General features: G+C 38.5%; 1 protein-coding gene across 18 annotated transcripts in view; it reads right to left on the reverse strand.

Moving 5' to 3' along the window:
- Nucleotides 1-485: 485 nt before the first annotated feature.
- Nucleotides 486-21,216, reverse strand: part of CSNK1A1 (casein kinase 1 alpha 1) — a gene marked incomplete at its 3' end in the record, with an annotated part of 41,217 nt that continues 20,486 nt past the window's right edge. For 2 of the 18 annotated variants that reach the window (XR_014508775.1, XR_014508776.1), the window contains 8 exons: nucleotides 19,500-19,639; nucleotides 18,678-18,756; nucleotides 17,999-18,073; nucleotides 17,673-17,779; nucleotides 16,405-16,553; nucleotides 13,193-13,443; nucleotides 9,581-9,629; nucleotides 486-5,111 (listed from right to left, as the gene is read on the reverse strand). Coding sequence is in view for 15 of the 18 variants with exons in the window: in XM_083430918.1 (XP_083287044.1) it covers nucleotides 14,997-15,055; nucleotides 16,405-16,553; nucleotides 17,673-17,779; nucleotides 17,999-18,073; nucleotides 18,678-18,756; nucleotides 19,500-19,639 (609 nt within the window). Of the gene's footprint in view, nucleotides 5,112-9,580; nucleotides 9,630-9,946; nucleotides 13,444-14,920; nucleotides 15,056-16,399; nucleotides 16,554-17,672; nucleotides 17,780-17,998; nucleotides 18,074-18,677; nucleotides 18,757-19,499; nucleotides 19,640-21,216 lie in introns of those variants that run through there. The other 16 variants (XM_083430910.1, XM_083430916.1, XM_083430907.1 and 13 more) reach the window with 9 other exon arrangements.

The raw sequence follows: 21,216 nt of genomic DNA on the forward strand, positions 1-21,216 counted from the left end.
ACCAAGTCTAGAATTCTAACACTCTGCTCTTGCCCTTTTACTGGCAGAACAGTGCATCTCAGGGCAATCAAGAGTTCAAATTGAACTTCAACTACTTTAACATGCCGTGCCCCATTCTGAGGCACTTATAAATTCTTGCAAAGACTCTCCTCTATTTAGTATTTTTTTAATATGAAAAAAAAATCCTAAAGGGCTGATGAATCTGCTCAAACACAGACATAGGTTGCAAGAGTAGACCCATTAAACAAATAGAAAAAATAACTCCTGCACAGCAGTATAAAATGAAGAGAATTAATGGCAAATTAAGAAGAGGACGCACACACAAAAAATGGAAGACTTGGCCTTGAGTGCTTATGGAGGCATCTGCACAACCAGAGCAACGAACTTTCGCTTTCAGGATGATTTCCTCCAAGACAGACATGTGAAAACTTCTTGCTGCAAGAGCGCCGTGTCACTTCAGAACATATGCAACATACACATTTAGGAAAGCTTTAAACAGTGTTTACTTAAAAACAGGATGACATGGAGAGTATAGAACCTCTGAACAATACTACTTCAGTACAAAGCTAGTTTAATACCCAGCAGTGGAACCAATCCTAGAATAAAGTTAGCTGACGGGTTTTCAGCAATCTCTATTCACTTAGTAGCCAGAAACATTTGAAAGAAAAGTTGAACTCAACTCAAAATTCCTGAAGACTCCAACAGAATCTCATTATCAATGCTAAAAAAAGCCCAGTTCCAACACGACCACCAAACTGCAATTCTGACCAATGCGGATACAAAGGCTGTAAAGAAAAGGTGATTGTTAACTATATGGTCTTGATGTGAATTGTTAAGGAATTATTTTCTTAGTATGTATCAAGAGCAGCTTCTGGCATACTTTTAATATTTTATTGTAAGGCAAGTGCTTGGGGAACCTCTAGCCTTGCTGCTCCGTGTTAAAAGGTAGCTTGAAAATACCTTTATATGTTTGTTGCAGCTGTTTAAAAATAAATAAGTAAATGGAGGAGGGGGAGCCTGAAAAGACCTGCCATGTTGCTAAATAATTTCTCGTTACCGGTAGATTCCTGTAACAATGTGGCAACACAACCCGTTAAAAATTCATAGCCTAGGTTTTGAAAGTTTAATTCAACATTCTGCACTTCTTGGCCTTTATTAGATAGCAATTAAGGCACCAGCATTAGCTTAGTGAACAGTTTTATCTGCACATTTCATTGTTCAGAATTATTGGTTCAAAGCAGGGTTGAAACATTTAGCCAACTGACCTATAGGATGCCCACAATTAATTGCCCATTTTATGTAAACTTTTTCTCACAGTGTTGACAATAGGCGCCATCTTAAAAGATGCATTCATCCTTTTGACACAAAGATTATGATTACGAGGGGTGCCTGTTTGAACAAGAATAATTTTAGAAGAGGCATCTTTTTAAAAAGTTGTTCCTTTAGAAAAAGGACTGCTCTGGTAGAAAGCTAGTCTGGCAGAGGCTCGCAGGGATTTTAGGGTCAGTTTCAGTTGTTGTGGCCCGAGGGCAAGGTGCTGATAGGTGTGCAAGCCTACCACCTCTACCCTTGTCCACCATAGCAAATAAAAGCTAGCAGGGAGGGCCTTATTGAGGTCCAGGAAGCAGGTAATGATTCACTTAGGAAGGCCATACTCAGTCCTCAAAAAGGCAGTGGTGAGGCCTCTTCTCAAGAGATCCTCCTTGGAGCTGGAGGTATTGGGTAACTGCAAATAAAAATGTATTATCAAATAAAAATGTATTAATATTTTAAGATGTATTTTAATTAATTTATGTCTGTTTTTGTGCTTGTTTTTTATGATGTCAGCTGCTCTGAGCCCAGCCTCAGTCAGGATACAAATATTAAAATTATTATTATTACCTAGCCACAAATGTCTTTTCAGGGCAAGTGATTGAGAGGGTGCTGACTTGCCAGCTTCTGTCCCATTTCAGTCTGGCTTTAGAAATGATTTCAGCTCTGAAATGGCCTTGGTCATCTCACATGACCTTTATCAGAAAAGGGGCAATCCTGCTGGTTCACTTCCTCTCCATGGCCATTTGATACCATTAACCATAGTATGCTCCTGAATCAGCTCTGTGGGTTGCGAGTCAGAGGCACCATATTATAGTGCATCTGCTCTTAACTGCAGAACTAATATTCGAGAGTAGCACTGGGAGACTCTTGCTCTATCCCCTGGCAGTTATGCTGTGGAATCTGGCAGGGCACAAGTCGGTCCCCATGCTCTTTACTATCTCTTGGAAGCTGTTATCTGGAAATTTGGAAGTAAAATGGCATTAGCATGCCAATGACACACAACCTTATCTCTCCATCTGAATCAGAAGAGGCGGATTCAGGTGCTGGACAGATGCCTGGAGGCAATGGGCTGGATGAAGGCCAATAAACGGAAGCTAAACCCTGGAAAGACTAACTGTTTGGGAAGATTGCCTGTTCTGGATGGAGTTGCAATCCTTGCTCAGAGATGGGTCTTGGGGTCAATGTTACCTTGAGGCCCAGGTGGTGCAAGTGCCAAGGAACACCTATGCCTTGCTACAGTTCTTTTTAGCTACTGTAGTACTACATGCATCCTCTTAAATAGACTACTGCGGTGTTCTCTGTGTGATGCTGCCCTTGAAAATAGTTCAAAACTGCAGCGAAGCAGGATCCTGTAGCAGTGATTCCTTAAGGATCAGCATGGTCTGCCTGTTTGCTACCAGCCCAATTTAAGGTGCTGACTTTGGTTTAGGGCACAAGTACTATTAATGTACAGGATGGCAGGAAGGATCTGCAGGAGAGGCCCTGCAGGGTCTTCTCTGTTGTGGCACTCCAGGTGTGAACTGCCTCACCAGAGATATGGCACTGTCCCCTATTTTAGGCATTATGTACAACATTTATTTGCCCTGACTTGTGGATTTGGATTACTGCTTGATTGTCAGAATTTCTATTTCTTGATATTTTGTTTTGATATCTGTTCTATGGTTCCTGTACTGGGTTGTGAATTTTAATATATTGCTATGCACCTCTTTGCTAATCTTCAGATTGAAAGCTGAATGTAAACTTAAAAAATGATGATGTTAATGCTACTTATATACAAATTTGTTCTAATTTATTCAGTGAAAGATATGCAAACAGACTAAGATTTCTTCAATCAGGTGATAGCTGTAGCTAAACAAGTCAATTGATTCTCAAGTTGAACTTTTATCTGCTATTCTACCAGTTTCCTATCATTCCCTAGAGAGACTGAAAAATGCATCACAACAGCTAGACGTGCCATACATTACCCATGGTCTCTGCAGTATAACCCATTTCAATCATTTCTCAATTCTTGAGCAATTAAGGAGTTTTTGTTCAGTCTGCATTTTTTTTAAAGCAAAGGTAAAATGCCCAACTCACTTAACTGAGCTAACCTGCATGTACCATACCTGTATATAACATTCCACAAATTGTTCTTAAAAGTAGACTATGCATCTTGAAAATGTTCTTGTTCACATGACCATAAAATACCTGAAAATTTGTGAAAAAACAACTGTTCAAGAGCTTCAGTGTCCCGCATAATATGCACTGCAACCCAAACACGCAACAGGTCCGAAAGTCATAAAAACCATGTACACAATAGGCATCTGGCAGAATTTTCAGACAACTTTTAAAATTTATTCTGACATGCTATAAAGGAATAAGTTACACTGTTAGACGAATCACCAGCAGTAAGAGTATCTTTTTAGCTGGATTAGAGTGAGGATAGCCTAAGGCAGTAACCCATGTGAACACCGCACACCGAGATGCTGCCTGAGAACAAGAGTAAATCTGGTCATATCCACTTCACAAGAACTTGAAAAGAAAATTCCTTCTTTTAAAATCCTCCACACACTTCCATTTTAAATCTTCAAAGCTACTTTTGCAAATTAGTCCAGCCAATGCAAGACAACGGCAAGGCTTGTGAGCTGCTGTGATGGGTCTGAAAAGATGCCTTTATTTTTATCCAGTCTCTTGTTACAGTGGGCTGGGTATCGATGCAACAGATTATAAAAATGCAAGAGCGCCCCTCCCCATCAAGAAAAAAAATACAAAATTTATTGAAAAACAAAAGTGAGGAAGAGTTACAACACTAGATCTAAAATGATTAAGAAATAGGACTTTTGCTTTAACAAATGGCCTTGTAGTTGCCCATTTTAAAAAAGGGTGGTGTCTAATTTAGATTGCAAATTATCAAGGCAAATTAAAAAAAACCTCATTTCCTTACAGAAACAGTTTAGTTTTTAATGAACTTGTAAACAAAAAAGCTCCCGTTTCCAAAATAAAAACAAAATTCGTTCATATAGATGTTTACAGTGATTACATTTATCTAAACAACTTACATACAAGTTTCAGTTGTAAGATGTTAACTAAATTTGTGACAAATATGCTGTTTCTCCTTTTATACCAAGAACATTATAGAGTTAATGCAGAGTCCTAAAGATAATCTAGTAGTCGCTAAGTTTCTCTTAAGTCTTCACTTTAGATGCTGTTACTTCTAGCACAGGTAAGCAGGCAGAGTCTTTCATATGCTTAAAAACTGGAATCTTTGGTTACTACCATTGTCAGCTGGTTTATGTCACTCAAGACACCAGCAATTTTAAGAATGTTTTAAGTGTACAGCTTTCAAAACCAGGGAGGAATACCCAGAAAGAGTGCACAATTGTGAGCATTTACAATTTACCACAACTGTTCCTGAAGACTTGTTCATGCCATTCTTCCAAAACAATGAGATCTCATAAGCAGTGTAGTTCAAAGTAAAAAGGTTACAAAAATTGGCATATGCACAATTCTTTCCACCACTTGTGTGTCAACCATTCAGTTAAACTTTTCCACTTGAAAAAATGCAATAGAAAACTGGACACCATGTTTCACTATCTCAGAAATATTCACAATTACAGCTGCTACAACTCAAAGCTGCAGCATCAACGGCGCTGCCCAGAGCCAGTTTATACTGAAATTAAGTTCTTTACATCAAGTAGATGGTTGCCCACAACCACCGGCAAGTGTGTTTATGAACTAAAATTCCTAGGATTTGGGGAGTGATAGATCCTGCTCCATTCTGCTCTGCTTCATCTGTTCTCTTCTTCATGCTCAAAAACCTGGAAAGCAAACAGAACACTTTGATATTTGGAAATAAAAAACAGCCACTTGAGTGGGAGGCTTTAAACAAACATTATGGCCTTCGAAGGAAAATGCTACTCAATTCAAAACTACAGACTTAAATCCGTGCTTGATTGAGTTTGTTTGACAGCAGCCTTGCCCCATGTAAAAAGAGTCCTACTTGTACACCAAGAGAAAGGCATGCAATAATTCACATTTTCCTTAAGGCAATGCTACTATTGGCCGCCAGTCTTAGCAACGCAGCATCGCTATTCATAATCCAACCACCATTAGTGAAGAATGATATTTCTTGATACATTCATGCTGGGGCTGCTTACAATTTTTAGCTCATTAACCACTTTTCTTTTAGCCAATTATATTTAAATAGATTTGCATGTTTAGGATACCGGAAACTGGTCTGTTAGAAAGGCCACTAGAAGTGGCCTTCTCTCATACTCTACATTAACAAAAAGTGGCCCTTGAAATAACTAGCATATTCTTAACTCAAGTCCAACTGATTCAAGTTGCTGCCTATCCACTGAACGAAGCTTGCAGCCCTGATTCATGAATGTGCAAGGGAACAGACTGTAGAATTAAGAGCAGCCGGTACACGGCTTATGATGCAATCCTATGCATGTCAACACAAAAGCAAGTCCCACTGAGTTCAATAGGGCTTCCTCCCAGGGAAGTGGGTACAAAAGCTGGAAACTTACAAGTACTTGCTCTCTGTATAAGAAAAACATTGTCACTTGAGATAATTGTTTTATCTGTGTTTGAAACTGCGGCTATATAGATTTTGCTGTGCACCCCTACAAATAATCCAAAATGTGGGTCTAAGAAAGAGACTCAAAGGATGGTTGCCACCTGCAACCATGATTGAGAGACTTGCTTAAACAGCCAACATCTGCATTAAAACATAACCAGTACAGATTACTGTAAAATCAAGCCATGGTGTGTGCCCGCAGCAAAACAAAAGTGAACAATGCTTTTGCTTTTCTACCATTCATATACACATTTATCCAGCAATTTCCAGCAGCATCCATTCTTTCAGAAGGAATGTACAGTCTGGTCCTTGCCAATGAGCTGAGTCAGAGAGATCTCTTTTCTGAATGAAAGGGAAGGTATGTCGCAGCAAAGTACTTGACAAACGTTTCAAATAAAGAAATTTTAGTCTAGCCACAAGCAACCCATTTAAGAGTTTTATTTAATAGTGATTTCTCATCTAATGTAGCTTTGTGGTTTCTCAAATTGTAAGAAACACTACTGGGATTACCAGCACAGAATGGCAGTTGCAGACTGCAGATGAACATTTAGCAGCATTAGGTTAGGCTTAATAGTCCTTACAATTACATTGCAATACTGCTAAATGATGCAAAGTTTTGTTTGACTGCAGCTGTTCAAGTTAGGATGTTATGAAACTTAATTCTGCGTATAAACCCAGTAATGTTTACTAAATCACATTTATTCTAAATCCAAATTGTTTACATCTATTTAAATGCCCTGTACAGTTTCCATAAGGAATCTACCGAATCCAAATATATGAAGGAAGCCATCAAGAGTAGACGAACTATAATATCAGATTAGGGAAGCAATTTTATGAAAACACTGATGCTAAGCTTATTCTTGATGATGAGTTACTTTTTTATCAGTTCCACTAAAAATATGAACAACTCACATATATTATACGCATTATTATACACATACATGCTCAAGGTTTCCTAAAGTAACCAACACAGAGATACATACAACAATGCATATAGCTGTATAAGAATACATGTGTTAATAAATAAAATTATGCTGCAGAAATATGGTACCACATAGGACTTGTGTGCATTGCAATTACAATATACGTTTTTGTGTGTATAATTCTGCGTATAATTAGGCTTTAAAAATAACTGTTAATGGATAAGTGGCTCAGGCATAGGCAAGTGTTCAATACCTGAGACTATCTGATGCAGGCAAAGCTCAATTAGGTTGGAACAAACAATTTCCACGTATAAATCCATTTAAAACCAATTTTTCCTCCGTCTCTATTTCTATCTCCATTGACATTGAAGCAGCAATCATTTTATAAAAATAAGCTATATACACTGTTGCCCTTCATTCACAAGCTCCCTTCATAACCACTGCTTGTACTGCTGGTATGCCAGAGAATGAATACCTACATTTTAGCAGTTGATGGGACTCAAACACAAAACACAAAACACTGACAACACAGCTTCTATGAGGGAAGTGAAAAACCACCTTTCCTTTTCCAGAGAAAGGGATGGGGTGGTAGTGCAAAAGCAGGGTGAATTATGAGACCAATCAGCAGTAGTCTGGCTTTTAAAAGAACGATAAATTATAGAAACAGATTCCTCTAGAAAACAAGAAGAAGTTTGGGGGGGGGGGCAGAGACTTCTCACACAGGGTCTTTGCACAGCAAACTCTGTTACTGGAAAACAAAAGTTTCGGGGTGGACTTTATCTCACATTCATTTCAAACAAATATATATATCCCTGGACAAATATTCAGTAGCGCACAAATAGGCCTTGGAAGTTTTTTGGTGAGCCTTTTCTTATTTGGAATGATGTGGATTTGAGTTCTACTCAGAGGCAACTTATTTCAAGCTATTTCTGAATTACATTTTAGCAGTCAGTAACCTCTACATTTTCTCTACCCCATTCCTTACTGGGACTGAATGGGAAACGTACTTCCTATGGCTATTATTTTCTCCCTGGGTTTGGAGAACCGGTCATCCCCATGCTAGCTGCTTTCCTGGGGGGGAGAATTTTTCCGCTTTTGAATGCAATGTTGTGTCCTGTTGCTATAGAGCTTCAGTATCAGCAAAACAGAACTGCCTGCTTCGGTGACCCACCATAGCATCCTGCTTCATAGGCTGAGAAGCAGTTGTCAAAGAAACTCTCAATAGTCTGTATAACCAGGCAAGGACATGATCAGGACAAGTGCAGAAAAGGACCATCCAGTAAAATACAACTGACTGGAAATTGCTGGTAAGGTTTTTCCTCACAGCTGGAAATTTGTTCTCCCAACTTCCATTACAGATCTTGAGTAATATATGAATATTGTAAACCACTCAGAAATAGATTTTCACTACAACTACACAGGTGGATTCAGGGGCAATTTTCAAAGTTAAGGACACTGCGCCAACATCCATGAACCAGTGTGATGTTTAATCTCCAATAACTCTTCATTTTAGTATGCAGCCACAAAGGTTATGTGAGGGAAGAGCTTCTTAAAAGAATTTTTAGCTCAGTATTTCCTAGATAGTCTGGAATTCAGCATGTTAATTTTAAAGTGTGCAACTATAACCTTCTCTTTTATTCAGGTAGTATTCTAGCAGAACTTATAAACAGTCACATTTTACCAGTAGATTCATAATTTAAAAATTACTAAAATCCATTTTAAGTTAAGATGTCTTAATGTAAGCCATAGTTAACTACCCCATTCCCAACTTCTTCAGTGTTGGCAGTTTTTCTATTCATTCCTTAAACTTATAGCTTCTTTAATCACAAGTGTGTCTTGGGCTCCTCCTCACAGCTTCTGAGAAACTATGTTCAGGAGATGATCTACTGTGCTAATATTTCTTTGGGGAGCTGCAACCCAATGGAAAAATCGTTAACAGCCATGTGTGGGTGGAAAGATCTCCTGATTGTTTGTGGAGATCTTTGGAACTAGCTTTTAATATATTCTATTCCCTTCAGTAATGTTGGGATTGTGCAACAAGTAAGGTAGACTAATCACACTCTAGAATTCCTTTCACCTCTGCAGAAAGTAAATATTCTTATAATCTAGGTCAGAAGATTTGGGGCAATTGTTTCATGGCTTTCAAGACCAACACCTACAAAACTTTTAGTCTGAGTAGAGATTGGAAGTTTTCAAGTTTTCTATCATTTGCCCTCTCTACTCTTCTGCACATTTGCATGTTGCACACCTGAAATCACTATTAATCAGAAAGTTGGCAGCAACCCACAAGCCCACTGTCTGTTGGTCTAAATTAGTCACTTAAATCTGACTGTCCTCAATATTAAGCTACTAAACTTCAAAGGACTAAAAAACAAACACCCTTTGCATAACAAATATAGCTGGTGTGCATTTTAAAATATGCAGCCAGTTCATAGGCCTTAGCATTAGAGGTCAGGTATGATACAAGGGATATGGGATACCTAGGTATTCTTAGCAGTACTGATAGTAGTCTTCCCTCAGAAATAAGTTAGATGGTTTCAATTTACAATTTTAATCTTCTAGGTTTAACTCCGCTCTTCAGAATTAAGTTTGACAGAATCTGCTGGAGGAACCATCACCAAGACAGTTACACAGCTATGACATTTGTTTTTTGAGAATGTGCTTTCCGTTGTTCAGAAATTAACACAACTAAAGTAACTCAAGACTTGACAAACCGCATTAAAAACAAAAATCTACTTAAGTGTACGAAAACATTTCAAAATTATTTTATTAATGAAATTACCTTAAATGTGTTGATTATACGTAAGACAAAACTTGAACTCTGCGCTAATCTGAAACCAAAAATAATAATTAAGGCAAAAGCTATTCTGAACAAAAGCATCTATATGTACTAACATTAGGAGAAAAGCATTTACTCTACAGTAAAAGCTTTGAAGTAATATTTCTACGCTCCTGTGGATAGTAGAGGGTACAGGATAAGAGTCAACATCACTTGTACGACTCATTGTTCTGCAAATAACCCATGCTTGACTTGACATTATACAGTTAGAGACTATAGACCACTAGCTCCAGGCACACTGGCATTTAATATATACAGTAGTTTGTCATCTTCACTCAGTGAGGAAAAACTGCAGAGGCACAAGCCCAGTGGTATCAAAGAAAAAAGAAAAAAGCTTTATTTAGTTCAGGTGACAGTCTTCCAGTTTTCAATTACAAGTTTAAATTGATAGTATAATGCTGACCAAAACTTAGCAATTGGCCCACTGGGTTTCTACTTTGAAATTGAGGAGGCAACCTCTTGACTGTACTATAATTAAGGTTACTGAAAGGGAAGAAGAAAAAACCTCCACTGAAATGTAAATATACAGGAGTGACCTAAATTCATCATTACCACTCACTGGGCCTGGCCTTGAATACTATGGAATTAGCAGTATATGTATACTGCAGACACAGACATTTAATAAGTTAAATATGGTAGAAAACACCATACGTTAGATCTTTTAAGCATCAGAGTCTGGTAGTGGTTTAGTACATAGAAGCCTTCATTTAAAGATTTTACCTTTTCCAGAAAGTCGTCCCCCACCCCCAAGTTTCAGACTTTCAACGATATTGCAACACAAGAACTAGTGTTCCAACTGCTCCTTGCCCAAGTGCATTGCTACTGCCTTTCCCATTACTACCAATGTGAAAAACAAAGGGAAGCCTACTAAGTAATCACCAAAGCAGCAGGTAGCACAATATTTATATCCAAATTAAGGCTGACTCCCAGTGGTATGCACATCACTGGCTTACAGCAAACTGTGTGAGCATCTCCAAGAGCACGGTCTGAGGTGAAATTAGAAAACATGCCATTTCTATAACTGTACATGTGCATGTCATCATGAGATGTTGCAGCTAAAGTGATGTCACCCTTCAATACCCCTCCCCTTACTGTTCACATTCAGAATCCCCCCTTTCTCACCCACAAAAAGAAAACTGTCTAGAAAGGTAATATTGAGAGAAGAGCTTGTTCTTGTGTTGTTAGACGCTACAATTCTATTAGCTTTCTTACTCTGATAGCTTTTAACACATTACTTCAGCACAGCCTTTACTTTGCTCCTGCTGCACTTAGCTTTTCCTCAAGAAGCAGTGCACATCCCAGTTTCCCTTCTCAACTGAGCAATACTCTCAAGCAAGTTTCCTTAGTTCTACCTAGAGAAAGCGTCCCTGCACCTCAACTGGTTGCTTAAATATACTTGGTGGTGCATATTCACACAAAATATACTGACTCACTTTCTAGTCTGAACTGAACTTGTGAGACATACTCCAGTTATAGTGTATAACCTTTATTAAACCCTACAACTTTCTTGGAGGTAAACCAGCTACTTTCAAATCACATTGGAGTGGCTATTGTACAGGACCTAAAAAGGGGTTAAACACAAACACTGTATCTAAGATTTTGTATCTAGGATACTGATGTCCCCATAGACAAAAAGGTTTTTTGTTTAGCAAACGAGGCTTCCTATGTTTCCATGACCATCTTTGTCTGGCTACATTCATATTGTTCTACAGAGGATACTGAGCCAAACTAAATACTAGCAAAATCAGAAGTGAAACTAAATACTCCTTCAAAGGTGCATACATTTTGTTACATTAAGGGGATTCTGCTCCAGTCTGCAGTGGTATTTTGGAGATGGAAGTTTACCAGTCGAAACAATTACTAGTCAAGAAACAAAGCGAAACAAGATGAAAAAATACTGTCAAAGCCAACTCTTCGTGGCCACAGTAGTGTCTTGGTGTTTTAGGAGTTGGGTTTGATAGAAATTTCATCTGAATACACAATGCAAAGTTGAATACAGGCATAAAACTACTTCTTGCACTGCCTTTCTATGTACCTGAATGAAGGTAAACTGACAATTGTGACAATTCCACTATCTAAATATCCTTTCATTCTAAAATTACAGTAAACCACAAGCCTGTGGCTGTGATGAACTAAGCAATATTGAACTAAACAGAAGCTTCAAAACTATATAGGTAGATATGAAACTTTCCATATTATACTTTTTAATAAGTGGCTTTTGGTACAGTGATTAACTCTTTGCTTACAATGTTTATAGATAACATAAAAACCCAAGACTATTCTTTTATTAAAATACAAACTCAAATAGTGTATAATTTCCTATTTACAATGTCCTTCAAATAAAAACCATCAACTTATTTATAGACTGGAACAAAGAAAAAATTGCTTTTTCATTTCCTAGTTCATTTTTCATCTTTGACTGCCGAATTTCAAATGAAGCCAATAGCACTCTCTCTACCTGCTGAGGCGGCTTTGCTGTGAAAAGCTGGTTTAGTTCTTGGGGAGGAGGGACTTGTGTCTCCAGATGCTTAACAAAAGCTTTCACCAGTTCACTGGAGTAAGTGGCCTTCTTTAAAAAAGTTAAGGAACAGGTATGTATACCTTGAATAGCCAACCTCTAGCGCTGAGGTTACAGGCGAGTTTACTGAAGAAAGCTTATGTCACAATGTCTTATTCATCAGCCAGGCATCTAACCTGCATTCTGGGTTAAAATATAGGCAAGGAAGATTAAGTTAATTTAATGCTTGATTTATATTGCAACTGAATTCTGTTGGCACATTTTTCTTCAAGATCGTGGTCTTCTTTCCGAATGTTTGACAGCATCAGTAATCTTTATGTGATGAATTGGATTTCAAGATTCCAAGCAGTCTACCTTTTTTTCCTTCAGGAAATGATGAAAAGCTGCTAATTCCATCTGTGTGGTAACTGTTTTCTTCAAAATGTTCATTAGAATAGGGCAGTTCATAAACAAACTGTGCAACAGGTCAGAGCAGCTGACGTCAGTTGTATCTTGGGGAAGAATTAGTTTAAATCCACCTGCTCTCTTCATTAAAGTCAAAGCAAGTTGGCTGTAGAAGTATTTTGAAATTTCAGTGTTTTCTTCATCTCAGACACTCTTCTCTTTCATCAACAGCCTGAACCTATGCATATTTGCTCAGAAGCCCTACTGTATTCAATGTGGCTTATTTCCAGTAAGCTAAAAGATCCATTAAATAAAACCTGTGGCATTTCATGTTTCCTCCATCATGCAGATCTTATGCACTGTACATTTGCAGAATTGCTTCTGGCTGCTGCAAACTCTTAAGTTTTCACCCCTGCCTCTCCCAAGTTGAGTTCCTAACATCAGATATTCTGAAAAATAAATCCACCATCTGCTTTCAGCTAAAGAGCTTTTTGCTGAATCATTATGTTGCTCCACCCAGTAAGACAAGCTAGCAAGTTTCCAATCTTGTTTTGTTGTTGTTGTTTTTTCATACTACTCACACACATATTCAGTAACTTTTCAGCAATGGCTATTTTGACTTATGAAATAAAAGCCTGGTCATAATTACTGACCTGTGCCAATAAAGATTTTATTCTGATCACCCACAAAAGGGTTAGTTGCACTAACAAACAGAGCATTTTTCATCAACTACTATTATGAAATCATCCATGGTTCCAATTGGATGAAGATATCTTGTTTGAAGCATGCAGTTTATTGTCCAATATGTATTTAAGTTGCAGCACTGCTGGTTTTGGTGGCACCAGCAGATGACTATGAAGCTGTAGATGTTGCAAACGGATAGTTATAACCTCTTATATGGACCCTGAAACAAAAACAATGAAAAGTCAACTTCTGTAATTGAGTACACTTGCTTTAATTGTAAAATTTGCCAGACCCATTCTTTAAAACACACACACACACACACACACACACACTGGTCCATAGAGCTGGGATATACTTAAAGCACGTAGGAATTGTGTTTATGGGAAACTATTACATTCTGCGGAGCTGTTTTGCTCTAAAACAAGTAATGTTTGCTATAAATACGGGATGTGACCATCCTTTAGGTGACCATCCTTTAGGACAACAATGTTTGCATTCATAAATTCTTATTCAGAGGCTTGGTCTGCTGTGGATGTCACTTCAAAATATTTACAAGGAAAAAGCCAAATATAAGCTCATATTTAACAATGTGTCAGCCCTCTCAAAAGCAAATTAAATAGTGATGTTTTTTTCACTTTGGCATAACAAGTGTTGCACAAATCTTCAACCAGAGTATTTGCTTATGCCAAAAAACAGTAATATCAGAAGTCCTACAGCAGCAGCAAGAGTGCAATTAACATATTCCCATAAATTCAGTAATTAATGGTACATTGAAACTCCAAAATAATCCACCCCAATATGCTCTGCTTATATTAGCACAGCAATATGTGGGTACAATAAATAAGTAAAGTGCAAAAATGTTTACTAACCAGTTGATCCAGAGTGTTCACATAGGTCCACATCATTTGAAGTCATTTCTTCTTGAGAAGCATTTCTTACAACATTGCATTCTGAAAACCAGGCCTTGTTTCTTTGTCCCACTGTTTCCATTTAATACACCTCCCCCCTGATTATTTTGTTTAACACTGGAAGAATTTATTTTCCAATAAGAGTCTTCTATTTGCCAGAAAGTCGTGTAACAGCTAATTGTGACAAACCCTAGATGCTAAGAAGAGCAAACAAAGCTGTCCTTTCCCTACCTGCCTTGAGTTTCTTCTCTGTGTTGCATCCACTCTTCTGCCCCACCTCAGAGTAACAAAACAGCCAGAAATCTCAAGTTTTGTTCAACTCACATTCCTCTGGCCCTACAGAATTATTTGTACTTGGTGGAGAAATGCGAAATTAGTGCTTTCTGCTGTCTTGTCTCCCTCTCCTCATGTAAAGGCACTGATCAAGATTATCTACTTGAAGATTAAGCAGACTTTTCAGAAGCATTTGCTTATTACTGGACAGACTATTTTTTCCATTTTATGAAAAGTAGTAATTCAAGTTCAGCTGGTAAGAGTAATAATGTTTACCATTTGTGAATTGAGCAAATTGCAGTATTCAAGGACTTGAGACTACAAAATAGGACTTACAAGGCAACTCAAGTGAACTCAGTGGATGAATATGGTAAAACATAGGTTGTTTGTCTGCTAAAGCCAAGAACTGGATGCTCAAATCTATGAAGACTTGTAGTCCCTTTGGCCCAGACCTCTTTGTTCCATTCTATTATCTTTTGACCATGTCTGCCCCACGGATACCAGGATGCAAACCAATTTCAGCAGGTAACTTCACTTTATTCCATGTTAAGTACAGGTAGGCACAATCATCACAGTCTTGTCTCAGATTGCTTCACTGAAGGCTTCTCTTCTCTTCAGACACCCCAGTTTCTGGCATTTTTGGAGACTCTGCTTCTCAAGAAGAGTGAAGTCTTCACTAACTCATAGACCTTCACTAACTCATAGACTCATTGTCCCCCTTCCCCCTTTAACACCTTATTCAGAAGACAATAGTGAATGGCTACGCTTCAAATGGCTACGCTTCAAATGTGTTAAGCGCACAATAAAATTTGAGAGATTTTCTACTATTTCCTTCAGCGCACTGTGAGCTCCACCTCATTCTTTCTTGTCTGGAATAGGTGTATTCCACCCCCCACCCACACTAGGATTGTTTTTCAGACTCTTTATTCAAGGACTGGCATGATGGTCCCCTATGACAGGTACAACCCTAGCCATTCCCACCACAGGTTAGCAGCAGGCTCAGCTCCTAGCTATCTTACTGTCCACCTTCCTGCTGTAAAATGGGTTCCGTTTAAACCTGAATTACTGCAGATGTGGCATCCACCATTTGCAATTCTGTAGATGTCACCTCATGAAGCTGCCTCATGAAGTGCATCACCCTGAGAGATCTTGGAACCCCCATTCTAGGAAGGAGCAGAGTGAGCTCCTTTGTGGGTAACAAGCCAACCTGATAGAGGACATGGCTCACCTATAGCCACAAAAGCCCAGGATATACAGTACTGGGCTGTATTTATTAAGCTTTGGACAGAAGTTCTCCCATGGTTTGGTCTTCATAGAAAACCAGTTTAAGAGGTGTCAGTGTTGAAAACATATTAAATTCAGTTTTCATTTGAATCCACATTTTAATAAAAGCAAAAACTTAGCGTAATGGACAGTTAAAATTCAATTTAAATTAAAGAGTCCCCTTATTAGTTCACCCCACAGGATAATCCATGCCTGGATTTGTAATTGAAGATGGAAAATTAACACTATCTATGCCGAAGGAATAAAAATCCATCACACAAGTGCTTTAGGCAGAACTCCAAGTGAGATCATGCCTACTTTTCCATCTTCATTTTGGATGCAAGAATAAAGGTACCCGTACCAAAGCTTCTAAATGCTGACCCAATAGAAAAAGTAAACAGAAGGCTTTCCTCTTAAAAAGTGTTAGGTCTAGGATTTTGGATCATACTGTTTGTCATGTTCCCAACACCAAGCCAGTTTTGAAGAGGGGTTAATGCGGGAGCAGAAGATGCAGTGGTTAAAATGACCCAACATCCCCAAAGAAATGATATGAAAAACAAGGACACTTGGTTTAAAGTTAGTAGTCAAATTTTCCAAGGACGTCCGTTTTCTTTAATACTAAATAGCCAAATGTATGTTTTTAATGGCCTCCTTGATCTAACACTTAACTTCACCGACATCCAAATTAGTGTTTATTATTTTTGGACTGTAACGTCACTTGGTTCTTGGCTACTAACCTTTCATGTTACTCTTGGATTTGTCAGTTTGCTTGCCTGTGGGGGTTTGGGCTTGCTGCCCCTGCCCACTGGAAGAGGCTGCCTGCTGTGCTGCTTTCTGCTTTAACATTGTCCAGTCAAATGTGTAGTCATATTGGTGATTCAGAGTCCTAGTGAGCAGAAAAAGAAAAAGAAAGCAGAATATTCACTGCAATGCAATACCTACATTGCCGTTATAAAGCAGACAAATTTTACTGAAGCCTAAAATTAATAATGCTTTGTAATACACTTGAAGATTGAGTTGTGTGGTGGATTAATAATTAAAAACCTGTTCGCAGCAAGTCTGAAAGCCACTTAGCAGTCATTTACAAAGTATTGTCCAAGATCCAAAGAGCCCCATACATATAGTGTAAAGCACTTCACATGCTAGTGTGGGAGGAAATAATTTATCTCTGCACCCAGTTCCCTTCCTCCATCTGGCTACCTATCCATGCTATGAGGCAACCACCCGAAGCTTTTTGGAGTACTCAAAAAAATTGCTTGATTGTGCAGACCATCACATGTGACACTTGGGATCTTGGTCATTTTCTATTATAATAGTCTGTATTAAAGCTGTAATCCAGTTTGAGCAATTCAACATTTATAAACAGTAAGGACAGCTTACATTGTAATTAATGTACAACTTACACATACAAACCAGCTTGAACCTTGGGTAGTAACATGAAATTTCAGATACAAAACCATTTTAGTATACAAGGACCATTCCCCTTCCCAGTATGTCCATATTCTTTCTAAAACACAAGGCCTACGTTCATCCAACCAGCTTGTAAATTTGGGGCAAATTTTGCTTACAACCCCATTGCCCTGGGAAATGTGACATCATGAACTGTTTTTTATTGCAACCATATATCTTTAAATGTTGCTTGGCTTTCCACTCTTGACAAAACAAGTTAACTGAAGTCGTCAATGAAATAAAGGTAGTTTCTTCTGCTGAAATACTAGATTTGATCTTTTATAGATAATTCATGCATTTACTCAATTTAAAAAACAAAACAAAAACTGACTCTGATCTGGGTGTTTGAAGATAACGCATGTTATATTTGTTTTCAGTGCTGCTGGTGACAGGCTAATCCTCAGCCAGATGAAGAGATTAAGGCTATCCTGGTGAGGGCTACGGGTTTCTGTTAAAGCTGATAAAAAGTCGGCAGAACTTTTTTTCTAGTTCTAAACACTTGCTAGTTTATCACTGTTATGCTCCAAGGTTTTGTGATACCCTCAGCCCCACTGACCTGAAAAGGATACGGAATAACTGCCTCAGATACATGTAGTCAGGAGCCTCTTCAAAGCGCAAGCCACGACAGTAGTTCAGATACATTGCAAATTCTGCAGGAAAACCCTGCAAACAGAATTAGTCAAACAGTGACTTACAGAAAAGATTCTCGTAGGTCTTAAATGCAAGACATCAGTTCTGGATTATTGCAAGTTTTGTTTTTTAAGAGCGGGAACACAAAGAAAAGAATTTATATTGTGTCTAAGAGTTCTTGGCTACTTTACTAATGAAAAGATAGCTCCTTGCCAAAGCAATTTACGTTCTTAACAACAGCTTTTCTCTCACCTTACACAAAACTTCAACAGGAGTAGACATCTTCTTTTCACTAATCTTTTCATATTTCTGTTTCTTTGTTGCAGCCTGTGGGACACATGGATAAATATATGTGACACAAGGACAGCTGCAAATATCAGATGGACAGAACCTTGATGGACAAGGCTTTATATGAAATCTCCAAGTACAGGGGTACCTCGGGTTACATACACTTCAGGTTACAGACTCCGCTAACCCAGAAATATTACCTGGGGTTAAGAACTTTGCTTCAGGTTGAGAACAGAAATCATGAAGCGGAGGCGCAACAGCAGCAGGAGGCCCCATTAGCTGAAGTGGTGCTTCAGGTTAAGAACAGACCTCCAGAACGAAATAAGTTCTTAACCCGAGGTACCACAGTACCACAATATATTGCAAAGGAAATGAAGGTCAATCTGGTATTAAGTTTTGAATGTAGCTGAATGCCATTTATTGCAGCCTAATGCCTACATCATATGGTTATTGTGCATTAAGCGTACTGTGTTTGTTTTATTCAAGATATGTGGAGGATACATTTGACACCATGGAGTTATGAGGACTTTTTAACAATTGAGCCAAGTATACAGTACTATGTGTAGCAGTGTTCTCTACTACACTAGTGGGAGTGATGGGTTGGGGGGAGAATATAAACCTCAAGTAAAATTTCATGACATACCTTTAATCCTTGCCACGGCAGGCTGGTTCTGTTAAAGTACATCAATACATATCCTAGTGACTCCATATCATCACGACGACTGTGGAGGAAGAGGCAGGTGTTGTTGTTTTTTAGTTTATGCTTAAAAGGTATAAAAGCACTTGCCATCTGAGGACTTAAGCATGGTTTGAAAGGAAGCTGGTGATCAATAAAACTGCCAACATACCAATACATAACCTGAGTTATAAACAAATTTAGTTGTTTGGGTTCAATGAGAATCTACATTTGATTTTGGGAATGAGGACCTAGAAGTCTAGAAACAGAATAGTACCACAAGATAGGAATGTGCTCTAAGCAGAGTTTAGCACTTTCAGTGAGTCATGGAAATCTACTTAGATGATATTATTCAGCCATCTTTCTAGAAGCAAGAACTAGGCAACTAAAATTTAAACAACCAAAATACTAGTTCTAAACATAGTAAGAGCAAGCTCTCCCCATTCAAAACAACTGGCATACATAGAAACCCAAACACTAGCAGTATAATACTTTACCAGAACTACTGAACAGAATCTGGGTTTGGGGAATTTTACATTGTGTCATCCAGATGGAAAGAAAAGGATTGTTTTATTTGTAAAACAGGCTTTAATAGATCCTAGTTTACTGAAATTGTTGTGAGGGAATCATTTTAACAAGAAGATACTAAACTGTTGAGAACATTTAATCTACGTTCATTTCTTAGCTAATTTCTTTAGCGAGAAATTAAAATTCATTTAGGTTGTGTCCATTCAAGATCCCAAATATTAACAGCTTCTAGCATCATTACAGAAATTGCTTGGACCTTACCTCTGTTCAATGCCGAGATGTGCATTGATGCTGGCGTATCTGGCTGTGCCAGTGAGATTTTTGTCTTCTCTATATGGTATATGTTGCCTTGTCCTGTTGTCCCGGTACTTTTTGGCCAACCCAAAGTCAATAAGGAATAACTTTAAAAAAAAATGAAATGGATTTAATGGATTCCAGCCAGTGCTTGGAAACTACACCCATGTCTTTAAAATGCATTTGTTAGAAACGTTGGATCTAACAAAATCAAGTTTAGCTATAATTAAGCCTAAGAGGAGCACTGTCGTATGTATAACTAATCCAAACAAAGAACACTCATATTGCTAAATTGGCTAAGGGAAAACTTCATACTATACAGAGTGAGAATTAGGTGGCAGATTCTACACGTATTTTACCTAGCAGCAAGCCCCATTGAACTGAATGCTTACTTCTGAGTAGACCGGTATATGATTGAGTCATTGGTCTCAAACCTAGGTATTAGGTAAAAAAATTATGAACTTGGAAAAAGAGAGGCACAATTTTATTCAATTGTGTTCTGGCTTTAGTTTCTCAAATAAATTTGCTTTTCTGCCATTTACTTATTAGCTCACAGCTAATCTACTCAAATTTTTCAATTCGCTTCCCTGATGTTTTTATTATTATTTTCCCAATCAGTCACTAAAAATTATAGCTTACAACTTGCACCTAAGTTCATTTGTTTCTTCCACTCTTTCCTTTTGTTTTGTCTTTTTAGGCTGTAAGCTTGAAGGCAGAAATTATGTTCTTTTTAAAGTCATTTATAAGCTGCTCTGGGTACTTTTTTACTGAAGAGCGGGATTAATTTTTTTAAAACCACTACCATATTTCACCGCGTAATGGTCACCACTGCATAACAGTTGCACCACCCTTTTGGGTACCTTAAAATTTGTTCCAAAAGTATTCACTGCATAATAGTAGAAGGGTATCTCTGGTGCGAGCCAAGGGTCGGCACAGCAGGCTCCTGAGGGGGTGAGGGTGGGAGTCCGGGCCCTCGTTGGCTTGCCAGCTGGAGGAGGCCAGACAAAGCCAGGCCCAGGCTGCTGTTACTGCCACCAACCTGAGCTTGCGCCCCGGGGCCACCCCAGCCAAGAAGAGGAAGCAGCAGACGAGCAACCACCTCCACCACCCATCCGTGATTCCTTCCTCCACCTCTGCACGAGCGAATAGCATTGAAAGGGAATGAGAAACCCAGGAAGAAATAACTTTAATCGACAACTGAAGCCGCCTCCTCTTTTGACAGAACTTTGCACAGGGAGAAGGCAAGATCTCGAATGGAAAGGACAATGTCTGTGCCATTTGCTTTGTATTGCACCATTGCCCTCTTAAAGAAACCGGAGTCCATAGCATGTTGTTGCTTCTTACCGTTATTTCACCGTGTAAAAGTCGCCACAGTGTAATAGTTGTACCCTCCCTTTTTAAAAGAAAAATCGGCAAAAAAATGTGGCCATTATGTGGTGAAATACGGTGGTTAAATACATCCATGGTAGAATTCAACATTTGACTGCCACAGGATAAACCTCTTACCAACTTTTCTATACCAAAGCAAGATGCAATTCCTGAACTTTGATTCATCTCATCACAGACATCTCGACTAGTATGTAGGAAAGGCCCTTTATCTACAGGCCTTTTCTGGGGTGTATCCTCACTTGTAGAATGATTTCCTCAGGGAGGCTCAATATTTAGGCACCAGGCAAAAACATTC

The sequence above is a fragment of the Podarcis tiliguerta genome (assembly GCF_965153285.1).
Source record: "Podarcis tiliguerta genome assembly, chromosome: 2".
Taxonomy (NCBI): domain Eukaryota; kingdom Metazoa; phylum Chordata; class Lepidosauria; order Squamata; family Lacertidae; genus Podarcis; species Podarcis tiliguerta.